This window comes from Taudactylus pleione, unplaced genomic scaffold (genome assembly GCF_031769625.1).
Source record: "Taudactylus pleione unplaced genomic scaffold, aTauple2 ptg000441l, whole genome shotgun sequence".
Taxonomy (NCBI): Eukaryota; Metazoa; Chordata; class Amphibia; order Anura; family Myobatrachidae; genus Taudactylus; species Taudactylus pleione.
Window position 1 is genome coordinate 1,034,406 of NW_028284843.1, and position 12,708 is coordinate 1,047,113.

The 12,708-nt window shown below is 51.2% G+C and overlaps 1 protein-coding gene across 3 annotated transcripts in view; it reads right to left on the reverse strand.

Annotated features, from left to right (window-relative positions):
* Positions 1-12,708, reverse strand: part of MTOR (mechanistic target of rapamycin kinase) — a 393,475-nt gene that overhangs the window by 73,349 nt on the left and 307,418 nt on the right. For all 3 annotated transcript variants that reach the window (XM_088447807.1, XM_088447808.1, XM_088447806.1), the window contains exons 39-40: positions 12,044-12,140; positions 6,851-6,949 (exon numbers count right to left, since the gene is read on the reverse strand). In XM_088447807.1, the coding sequence (XP_088303933.1) occupies positions 6,851-6,949; positions 12,044-12,140 (196 nt within the window). The remainder of the gene's footprint in view (positions 1-6,850; positions 6,950-12,043; positions 12,141-12,708) is intronic.

Here is a 12,708-nt window from a genome sequence, read left to right on the forward strand (position 1 = left end):
ACTTATCCTGCCAGTGACCAGCTCTGCCCAGTGCTTATTCCATCAGTATAACCAGCAGGCCGGCGTGATAACCCGACTTATCCTGCCAGTGACCAGCTCTGCCCAGTGCTTATTCCGTCAGTATAACCAGCATGGCAGGCGTGATAACCCGACTTATCCTGCCAGTGACCAGTTCTGCCCAGTGCTTATTCCATTAGTATAACCAGCATGGCAGGCGTGATAACCTGACTTATCCTGCCAGTGACCAGCTCTGCCCAGTGCTTATTCCATCAGTATAACCAGCATGGCAGGCGTGATAATCCGATTTATCCTGCCAGTGACCAGCTCTGCCCAGTGTTTATTCCATCAGTATAACCAGCAGGCCGGCGTGATAACCTGACTTATCCTGCCAGTGACCAGCTCTGCCTAGTGCTTATTCCATCTATATAACCAGCATGGCAGGCGTGATAACCCGACTTATCCTGCCAGTGACGAGCTCTGCCCAGTGCTTATTCCATCAGTATAACCAGCATGGCAGCGTGATAACCTGACTTATCCTGCCAGTGACCAGCTCTGCACAGTGCTTATTCCATCAGTATAACCAGCATGGCAGGCGTGATAACCTGACTTATCCTGCCAGTGACCAGCTCTGCCCAGTGCTTATTCCATCAGTATAACCAGCATGGCAGGCGTGATAACCTGACTTATCCTGCCAGTGACCAGTTCTGCCCAGTGCTTATTCCATCAGTATAACCAGCATGGCAGGCGTGATAATCCGACTTATCCTGCCAGTGACCAGCTCTGCCCAGTGCTTACTCCATCAGTATAACCAGCATGGCAGGCGTGATAACCTGACTTATCCTGCCAGTGACCAGCTCTGCTCAGTGCTTATTCCATCAGTATAACCAGCATGGCAGGCGTGTTAACCTCACTTATCCTGCCAGTGACCAGCTCTGCCCAGTGCTTATTCCGTCAGTATAACCAGCATGGCAGTCGTGATATCCCGACTTATCCTGCCAGTGACCAGCTCTGCCCAGTGCTTATTCCATCAGTATAACCAGCAGGCCGACGTGATAACCCGACTTATCCTGCCAGTGACTAGCTCTGCCCAGTGCTTATTCCATCAGTATAACCAGCATGGCAGGCGTGATAACCCGACTTATCCTGCCAGTGACCAGCTCTGCCCAGTGCTTATTCCGTCAGTATAACCAGCATGGCAGGCGTGATAACCTGACTTATCCTGCCAGTGACCAGTTCTGCCCAGTGCTTATTCCATCAGTATAACCAGCATGGCAGGCGTGATAATCCGACTTATCCTGCCAGTGACCAGCTCTGCCCAGTGCTTATTCCATCAGTATAACCAGCAGGCCGGCGTGATAACCTGACTTATCCTGCCAGTGACCAGCTCTGCCCAGTGCTTATTCCATCTATATAACCAGCATGGCAGGCGTGATAACCCGACTTATCCTGCCAGTGACCAGCTCTGCCCAGTGCTTATTCCATCAGTATAACCAGCATGGCAGCGTGATAACCTGACTTATCCTGCCAGTGACCAGCTCTGCCCAGTGCTTATTCCATCAGTATAACCAGCATGGCAGGCGTGATAACCTGACTTATCCTGCCAGTGACCAGCTCTGCCCAGTGCTTATTCCATCAGTATAACCAGCATGGCAGGCGTGATAACCTGACTTATCCTGCCAGTGACCAGCTCTGCCCAGTGCTTATTCCATCAGTATAACCAGCATGGCAGGCGTAATAATCCGACTTATCCTGCCAGTGACCAGCTCTGCCCACTGCTTATTCCATCTATATAACCAGCATGGCAGGCGTGATAACCTGACTTATCCTGCCAGTGACCAGCTCTGCCCAGTGCTTATTCCATCAGTATAACCAGCATGGCAGGCGTGTTAACCTCACTTATCCTGCCAGTGACCAGCTCTGCCCAGTGCTTATTCCGTCAGTATAACCAGCATGGCAGTCGTGATATCCCGACTTATCCTGCCAGTGACCAGCTCTGCCCAGTGCTTATTCCATCAGTATAACCAGCAGGCCGACGTGATAACCCGACTTATCCTGCCAGTGACCAGCTCTGCCCAGTGCTTATTCCATCAGTATAACCAGCAGGCCGGCGTGATAACCTGACTTATCCTGCCAGTGACCAGCTCTGCCCAGTGCTTATTCCATCAGTATAACCAGCATGGCAGGCGTGATAACCCGACTTATCCTGCCAGTGACCAGCTCTGCCCAGTGCTTATTCCATCAGTATAACCAGCAGGCCGGCGTGATAATCCGACTTATCCTGCCAGTGACCAGCTCTGCCCAGTGCTTTTTCCATCAGTATAACCAGCATGGCAGGCGTGATAACCTGACTTATCCTGCCAGTGACCAGCTCTGCCCAGTGCTTATTCCATCAGTATAACCAGCATGGCAGGCGTGATAACCTGACTTATCCTGCCAGTGACCAGCTCTGCCCAGTGCTTATTCCATCAGTATAACCAGCAGGCCGGCGTGATAACCCGACTTATCCTGCCAGTGACCAGTTCTGCCCAGTGCTTATTCCATCAGTATAACCAGCATGGCAGGCGTGATAACCTGACTTTTCCTGCCAGTGACCAGCTCTGCCCAGTGCTTATTCCATCAGTATAACCAGCATGGCAGGCGTGATAACCTGACTTATCCTGCCAGTGACCAGCTCTGCCCAGTGCTTATTCCATCAGTATAACCAGCATGGCAGGCGTGATAACCTGACTTATCCTGCCAGTGACCAGCTCTGCCCAGTGCTTATTCCATCAGTATAACCAGCATGGCAGGCGTGATAACCTGACTTATCCTGCCAGTGACCAGCTCTGCCCAGTGCTTATTCCATCAGTATAACCAGCATGGCAGGCGTGATAATCCGACTTATCCTGCCAGTGACCAGCTCTGCCCACTGCTTATTCCATCAGTATAACCAGCAGGCCGGCGTGATAACCTGACTTATCCTGCCAGTGACCAGCTCTGCCCAGTGCTTATTCCATCTATATAACCAGCATGGCAGGCGTGATAACCTGACTTATCCTGCCAGTGACCAGCTCTGCCCAGTGCTTATTCCATCAGTATAACCAGCAGGCCGGCGTGATAACCCGACTTATCCTGCCAGTGACCAGCTCTGCCCAGTGCTTATTCCGTCAGTATAACCAGCATGGCAGGCGTGATAACCCGACTTATCCTGCCAGTGACCAGTTCTGCCCAGTGCTTATTCCATCAGTATAACCAGCATGGCAGGCGTGATAACCTGACTTATCCTGCCAGTGACCAGCTCTGCCCAGTGCTTATTCCATCAGTATAACTAGCATGGCAGGCGTGATAATCCGACTTATCCTGCCAGTGACCAGCTCTGCCGAGTGCATATTCCATCAGTATAACCAGCAGGCCGGCGTGATAACCTGACTTATCCTGCCAGTGACCAGCTCTGCCCAGTGCTTATTCCATCTATATAACCAGCATGGCAGGCGTGATAACCCGACTTATCCTGCCAGTGACCAGCTCTGCCCAGTGCTTATTCCATCAGTATAACCAGCATGGCAGCGTGATAACCTGACTTATCCTGCCAGTGACCAGCTCTGCCCAGTGCTTATTCCATCAGTATAACCAGCATGGCAGGCGTGATAACCTGACTTATCCTGCCAGTGACCAGCTCTGCCCAGTGCTTATTCCATCAGTATAACCAGCATGGCAGGCGTGATAACCTGACTTATCCTGCCAGTGACCAGCTCTGCCCAGTGCTTATTCCATCAGTATAACCAGCATGGCAGGCGTGATAATCCGACTTATCCTGCCAGTGACCAGCTCTGCCCACTGCTTATTCCATCAGTATAACCAGCAGGCCGGCGTGATAACCTGACTTATCCTGCCAGTGACCAGCTCTGCCCAGTGCTTACTCCATCAGTATAACCAGCATGGCAGGCGTGATAACCTGACTTATCCTGCCAGTGACCAGCTCTGCCCAGTGCTTATTCCATCAGTATAACCAGCATGGCAGGCGTGTTAACCTCACTTATCCTGCCAGTGATCAGCTCTGCCCAGTGCTTATTCCATCAGTATAACCAGCATGGCAGGCGTGATAACCTGACTTATCCTGCCAGTGACCAGCTCTGCCCAGTGCTTATTCCATCAGTATAACCAGCATGGCAGGCGTGATAATCCGACTTATCCTGCCAGTGACCAGCTCTGCCCAGTGCTTATTCCATCAGTATAACCAGCATGGCAGGCGTGATAACCTGACTTATCCTGCCAGTGACCAGCTCTGCTCAGTGCTTATTCCATCAGTATAACCAGCATGGCAGGCGTGATAACCTGACTTATCCTGCCAGTGACCAGCTCTGCCCAGTGCTTATTCCATCAGTATAACCAGCATGGCAGGCGTGTGGTGTTAGCAAGTCTTACAGCTCCCTGGCAGAGTCACAATGACACCTTACCCTGCTGTATGTATGGTATGTGCTGAATAACAAATATTAACCATCTAGTGCTTGGCACTGACCACCTTTCTATATACAGTACACCTGCCACGGTTGCTTCCCGAAGTATTGATATACACCCATCAGTTATAACATTAAAACCACCAGCCTAATCTTGTGTTGTTTCCCCTTGAGCTGACCCGTCGGGGCATGGAATTCACAAGACCTGTGAGGGTGTCCTGTGGTATCTGGCACCAAGACGTTAGCAGAAGATCCTTTTAGTCCTCTAAGTTACGAGCTGGGGTCTCCATGGCTCGGACCTGTTTTTCCAGCACATCCCACAGATGCTCCATCACATTGAGATCTGGGGAATTTGGGGGCCAAGTCAACGCCTTCAACTGTGTCATGTTCCTCAGACCATTCCTGGACAATGTTAGGAGTGTGGCAGCCCGATGCATTATCCTGCCACTGAAATGGGCCATATGGGAATACTGTTGCCATGAAGGGGTGCACTTGGTCTGCAACAATCTTTAGGTAGGTGGCACGTGTCGTGTTTCCCGGCAGAACCTTGCCCAGAGCATCACACTGCCTCCTCCAGCTTGCCTTCTTCCCATAGTGCATCTCCCAGGTAAATGACACACATGCACATGACCGTACACATTATGTTTAGGGTGTGCAGACCAAGCCCCCACCATTAACTTTCTATCACAGCCAGCAATTGGTGCTACAGTAGCTCTTCTAATGGGATAGGACCAGGCAGAACAGACTTCCCTCCCCACTTATATTAATGAGCTTTGGACACTTATGACCCTGGTACAGTATCACCAGTTGTCCTTCCTTGGACCACTTTTAGTAGGTACTGTACTGACGAACGCATACCGGGAACACCCCACAAGACCGGCCGCTTTGGAGATGCTCTGACCCAGGGGCCCAGCCATCACAAATTGTCCCTTGTCACAGTCACTCAGATCCTACGGTGCCCATTATTCCTGCTTCCAACACATCAACTTCAAGAACCGACTGCTCACTGGCTGCCTCATGTATCCCAGCCCCATGAGCATTTCTAGAGAGGAGGGGGCCCGTGTGCAGTCTCCGACACGGGCCCCCTCCTCTCCGCCGTACGCTCGCGCCGACGTGGGACTCCGGAGAGGTAAGTAATATTATGGGTGCAGGGTGTGCGGTGCGGGGCCCCCCTGGACCCAGGGGCCCGTGTTCCCCACACACCCTGCACCCATTATAAATACGCCCCTGCTCAGCCCATTTCAGGTGCCCTTGTAATGAGGTTATCAATGTTATTCACTTTACCGGTCTGTGGTTTTAATGTTATGGCTGATCCGTGTAAAACAAATGAAAAAAAAACGGCGGCAATCAATGGTTTGTACAACACAAAATACGTATCATTGGATTTCTAGCCCTGGTACACAGACACAGTATATAAAATATAATACTCCATTTCCTATTCTCTATCCCTCAGATCCAGAAAAAGAATCCGCCTGCACACTAGCGCTGACCATTGCGAAGTGACCGAATCTGGGTGTTCCAGGACATCCATTCACCAGCAGCCAACCGTAATTGGCATTTTCATTTGCTAAAGTAGTGAGTTTTGGGTAGTATTCATTTATAGTCCGATTTAATGCTGAGTGTGTGTTTTGTATGTACTCTGTCAGTATAATGTGCAGGATGGGGGGAATTGATATGAAATACCGCTGGCCCCATGGCCGGCGGTTCGATTCCCGTCAGCAGCAGCCCGACATCAGCAGAGTTCCGAGCAGCGGAAGCCCGACAGCGCTGGAAATACCGATCGTGGATAGGTGAGTATCTACTAACCTAACCTAATCCTCCTAACCCTCCTTAGGGGTGCCTAACCCTAACTTCCCCCCCAAGTGCCTAACCCTAACCACCCCCTTCCTTCGCGGCGCCCGGCATCACTACGATCGTGATGCCGGGCGCCGGTCTCCCGGCGTCGGGGAAATGCGGGCGTCTGGATCTAGACGCCCGGCATTTCACCATTGCCGGGATATGACTGTCGGGAAGCCGGCTGCCGGTATTTAGGCAGTCGGCTTCCCGATTGCATACCAGATGGGGATGGCGGAGTTTCTGGAGATTATACTGGAACCAATGGGGTGGCCAGGTTTCCATCAAACCATAAGAAATTACCCACGGTTCAGGAAGAACCCAAATGCAGACTGACTACACAAATGAGATTTCTGAATCTTGAGTTACCAGTTTCACCTAAAGAATGAGTTGTAAAACAGAGCCGCGTCATCTGACTCACATGGGGACTTGGGGTAGTTATTGGGGATACTCAGCCACAAATGTAAACAAAAAACACGGTCACATATTTTTTTATTAATACAACATTAGATTATTCTGCTAGACAGTAGCTATAACCAGCCTATGAAGCATAGCAGTGGGTGCAGTACATAGTTAATTACCTGTGGGTGGTATCGTCCAATATCCGTCAGCAATTGGTGGATTAAACGGCCTACAAGAGGTCTGGGAGTATCTATTCTTGCGATGAGCTGTGGAATAACCTAAGAAAACCAAACAAGTCATGTTATTTATCTCCTTCCTCCTTCCTGTAACAGTGGGGAATGGGCCGGACACCTCAGTGTGGGCTACATAAGGCGGGTTAGTGGCTGTAACAGTGGGAAATGGGCCGGATACCTCAGTGTGGGCTACATAAGGCGGGTTAGTGGCTGTAACAGTGGGGAATGGGCCGGATACTTCAGTGTGGGCTACATAAAGCGGGTTAGTGAGTGTAACAGTGGGGAATGGGCCGGATACATCAGTGTGGGCTACATAAGGCGGGTTAGTGGTTGTAACAGTGGGGAATGGGCCGGATACCTCAGTGTGGGCTACATAAGGCGGGTTAGTGGCTTTAACAGTGGGGAATGGGCCGGATACTTCAGTGTGGGCTACATAAAGCGGGTTAGTGAGTGTAACAGTGGGGAATGGGCCGGATACCTCAGTGTGGGCTACATAAGGCGGGTTAGTGGCTGTAACAGTGGGGAATGGGCCGGATACCTCAGTGTGGGCTACATACAGTGGGTTAGTGGCTTTAACAGTGGGGAATGGGCCGGATACTTCAGTGTGGGCTACATAAGGCGGGTTAGTGTGTGTAACAGTGGGGAATGGGCCGTATACCTCAGTGTGGGCTACATAAGGCGGGTTAGTGGCTGTAACAGAGGGGAATGGGCCGGATACCTCAGTGTGGGCTACATAAGGCAGGTTAGTGTGTGTAACAGTGGGGAATGGGCCGGATACTTCAGTGTGGGCTACATAAAGCGGGTTAGTGAGTGTAACAGTGGGGAATGGGCCGGATACCTCAGTGTGGGCTACATAAGGCGGGTTAGTGGTTTTAACAGTGGGGAATGGGCCGGATACTTCAGTGTGGGCTACATAAAGCGGGTTAGTGTGTGTAACAGTGGGGAATGGGCCGGATACCTCAGTGTGGGCTACATAAGGCGGGTTAGTGGTTGTAACAGTGGGGAATGGGCCGGATACCTCAGTGTGGGCTACATAAGGCGGGTTAGTGGCTGTAACAGTGGGGAATGGGCCGGATACCTCAGTGTGGGATACATAAGGCGGGTAAGTGTGTGTAACAGTGGGGAATGGGCCGGATACCTCAGTGTGGGCTACATAAGGCGGGTTAGTGGCTGTAACAGTGGGGAATGGGCCGGATACCTCAGTGTGGGCTACATAAGGCGGGTTAGTGTGTGTAACAGTGGGGAATGGGCCGGATACCTCAGTGTGGGCTACATAAGGCGGGTTAGTGGCTGTAACAGTGGGGAATGGGCCGGATACCTCAGTGTGGGCTACATAAGGCGGGTTAGTGGCTGTAACATTGGGAAATGGGCCGGATACCTCAGTGTGGGCTACATAAGGCGGGTTATTGGCTATAACAGTGGGGAATGGGCCGGATACCTCAGTGTGGGCTACATAAGGCGGATTAGTGGCTGTAACAGTGGGGAATGGGCAGGATACCTCAGTGAGGGCTACATAAGGCGGGTTAGTGTGTGTAACAGTGGGGAATGGGCCGGATACCTCAGTGTGGGCTACATAAGGCGCATTAGTGGCTGTAACAGTGGGGAATGGGCCGGATACCTCAGTGTGGGCTACATAAGGCGGGTTAGTGGTTGTAACAGTGGGGAATGGGCCGGATACCTCAGTGTGGACTACATAAGGCGGGTTCGTGGCTGTAACAGTGGGGAATGGGCCGGATACCTCAGTGTGGGCTACATAAGGCGCATTAGTGGCTGTAACAGTGGGGAATGGGCCGGATACCTCAGTGTGGGCTACATAAGGGGGGTTAGTGGTTGTAACAGTGGGGAATGGGCCGGATACCTCAGTGTTGGCTACATAAGGCGGGTTAGTGGCTGTAACAGAGGGGAATGGGCCGGATACCTCAGTGTGGGCTACATAAGGCAGGTTAGTGTGTGTAACAGTGGGGAATGGGCCGGATACCTCAGTGTGGGCTACATAAGGCGGGTTAGTGGCTGTAACAGTGGGGAATGGGCCGGATACCTCAGTGTGGGCTACATAAGGCGGGTTAGTGGTTGTAACAGTGGGGAATGGGCCGGATACCTCAGTGTGGGCTACATAAGGCGGGTTAGTGGCTGTAACAGTGGGGAATGGGCCGGATACTTCAGTGTGGGCTACATAAAGCGGGTTAGTGAGTGTAACAGTGGGGAATGGGCCGGATACCTCAGTGTGGGCTACATAAGGCGGGTTAGTGGCTGTAACAGTGGGGAATGGGCCGGATACCTCAGTGTGGGCTACATACAGTGGGTTAGTGGCATTAACAGTGGGGAATGGGCCGGATACTTCAGTGTGGGCTACATAAGGCGGGTTAGTGTGTGTAACAGTGGGGAATGGGCCGGATACCTCAGTGTGGGCTACATAAGGCGCATTAGTGGCTACATAAGGCGCATTAGTGGCTGTAACAGTGGGGAATGGGGCGGATACCTCAGTGTGGGCTACATACAGCGGTTTAGTGGCTGTAACAGTGGGGAATGGGCCGGATACCTCAGTGTGGGCTACATAAGGCGGGTTAGTGTGTGTAACAGTGGGGAATGGGCCGGATACCTCAGTGTGGGCTACATAAGGCAGGTTAGTGGCTGTAACAGTGGGGAATGGGCCGGATACCTCAGTGTGGGCTACATAAGGCGGGTTAGTGGCTGTAACAGAGGGGAATGGGCCGGATACCTCAGGGTGGGCTACATAAGGCAGGTTAGTGTGTGTAACAGTGGGGAATGGGCCGGATACCTCAGTGTGGGCTACATAAGGCGGGGTAGTGGCTGTAACAGTGGGGAATGGGCCGGATACCTCAGTGTGGGCTACATAAGGCGGGTTAGTGGTTGTAACAGTGGGGAATGGGCCGGATTACCTCAGTGTGGGCTACATAAGGCGGGTTAGTGGCTGTAACAGTGGGGAATGGGCCGGATACTTCAGTGTGGGCTACATAAAGCGGGTTAGTGAGTGTAACAGTGGGGAATGGGCCGGATACCTCAGTGTGGGCTACATAAGGCGGGTTAGTGGTTTTAACAGTGGGGAATGGGCCGGATACCTCAGTGTGGGCTACATAAGGCGGGTTAGTGTGTGTAACAGTTGGGAATGGGCCGGATACCTCAGTGTGGGCTACATAAGGCGGGTTAGTGGCTGTAACAGTGGGGAATGGGCCGGATACCTCAGTGTGGGCTACATAAGGTGGGTTAGTGGTTTTAACAGTGGAGAATGGGCCGGATACTTCAATGTGGGCTACATAAGGCGGGTTAGTGTGTGTAACAGTGGGGAATGGGCCGGATACTTCAGTGTGGGCTACATAAAGCGGGTTAGTGTGTGTAACAGTGGGGAATGGGCCGGATTCCTCAGTGTGGGCTACATAAGGCGGGTTAGTGTGTGTAACAGTGGGGAATGGGCCGGATACTTCAGTGTGGGCTACATAAAGCGGGTTAGTGAGTGTAACAGTGGGGAATGGGCCGGATACCTCAGTGTGGGCTACATAAGGCGGGTTAGTGGTTTTAACAGTGGGGAATGGGCCGGATACTTCAGTGTGGGCTACATAAAGCGGGTTAGTGTGTGTAACAGTGGGGAATGGGCCGGATACCTCAGTGTGGGCTACATAAGGCGGGTTAGTGGCTGTAACAGTGGGGAATGGGCCGGATACCTCAGTGTGGGATACATAAGGCGGGTTAGTGTGTGTAACAGTGGGGAATGGGCCGGATACCTCAGTGTGGGCTACATAAGGCGGGTTAGTGGTTTTAACAGTGCAAAATGGGCCGGATACTTCAGTGTGGGCTACATAAGGCGGGTTAGTGTGTGTAACAGTGGGGAATGGGCCGGATACTTCAGTGTGGGCTACATAAAGCGGGTTAGTGTGTGTAACAGTGGGGAATGGGCCGGATACCTCAGTGTGGGCTACATAAGGCAGGTTAGTGTGTGTAACAGTGGGGAATGGGCCGGATACCTCAGTGTGGGCTACATAAGGCGGGTTAGTGGCTGTAACAGTGGGGAATGGGCCGGATACCTCAGTGTGAGCTACATAAGGCGGGTTAGTGTGTGTAACAGTGGGGAATGGGCCGGATACCTCAGTGTGGGCTACATAAGGCGCATTAGTGGCTGTAACAGTGGGGAATGGGCCGGATACCTCAGTGTGGGCTACATAAGGCGGGTTAGTGGTTGTAACAGTGGGGAATGGGCCGGATACCTCAGTGTGGACTACATAAGGCGGGTTAGTGGCTGTAACAGTGGGGAATGGGCCGGATACCTCAGTGTGGGCTACATAAGGCGGGTAAGTGGCTGTATCAGTGGGGAATGGGCCGGATACCTCAGTGTGGGCTACATAAGGCGGGTTAGTATGTGTAACATTGGGGAATGGGCAGGATACCGCAGTGTGGGCTACATAAGGTGGGTTAGTGGCTGTAACAGTGGGGAATGGGCCGGATACCTCAGTGTGGGCTACATAAGGCGGGTTAGTGGCTGTAACAGTGGAGAATGGGCCGGATACTTCAGTGTGGGCTACATAAGGCGGGTTAGTGGCTGCAACAGTGGGGAATGGGCCGGATACTTCATTGTGGGCTACATACAGTGGGTTAGTGGCTGTAACAGTGGGGAATGGGCCGGATACCTCAGTGTGGGCTACATAAGGCGGGTTAGTGTGTGTAACAGTGGGGAATGGGCCGGATACTTCAGTGTGGATAGATATATCTATCTCATATCTATCACTCATATCTATCTATCACATATCTATCTCATATCTATCCATCTATCTATCTCATATCTATCTATCACATATCTATCACATATCTCATATCTATCTATCTATCACATATCTATCTATCTCATATCTATCTATCTCTCATATCTATCTATCTCATATCTATCTATCTCTCATATCTATCTATCTCATATCTATCTATCATCTATCTCATATCCATCTATCTCATATCTACCATCATCTATCTCATATCTATCTATCCATCTATCTCATATCTATCTATCCATCTATCTCATATCTATCTATCTCATATCTATCTATCAATCAATCACATATGTATCCCAATATTCTTATATTGTGTGTAAATAGTAGTCACTGGTGACATTTCCACATTATGTAGGGTCCTTACCTGCAGCCATGTGTCTATCTGGATGGTTTTAATCCCTTCGACAAGAGCTTCATTCACATCCGGCCAGTGGCCATAGTCAAACCAAAGCGTGAGAACTCTGCAAGTAAAATAACAGTCGTCTCATCTTCGTATTCTTAGAACACAATGGCTTCCTAACATGTCCGACAGTTCCCTTAATGGTCGCCTTTATGGAGACCACCTCCAATTGGATGCATCTCACAACTGTAAACATGAAATACCTGCCATCTGCAAACAGTGGTAAGGGTCAGTCAGTAGGAAGGGTCAGTCAGTGGGAAGGGTCAGTCAGTCAGTGGGCTGGGTCAGGTCAGTGGGAAGGGTCAGGTCAGTGGAAGGGTCAGGTCAGTGGGCTGGGTCAGGTCAGTGGGAAGGGTCAGGTCAGTGGGAAGGGTCAGGTCAGTGGGAAGGGTCAGGTCAGTGGGCCGAATCAATATGTCTGGGAAGGACCTAGTACATCTATCTCTCTCTCTATGGGCCGCAGTAAGTGCTGTTTGGATTAAAGTTTTCTCCGATTTGCACTTTTCGACTGTTTTCAGAGTATCTCCATATTCAACTCCCCGGAGTTTTCGCCAACATGAAAACTCCATAGGCAAAAACAGGCGAAAAAGTTTCTCCAGCAAAAGGCAGGAGAAAAGAAATTCAAAATC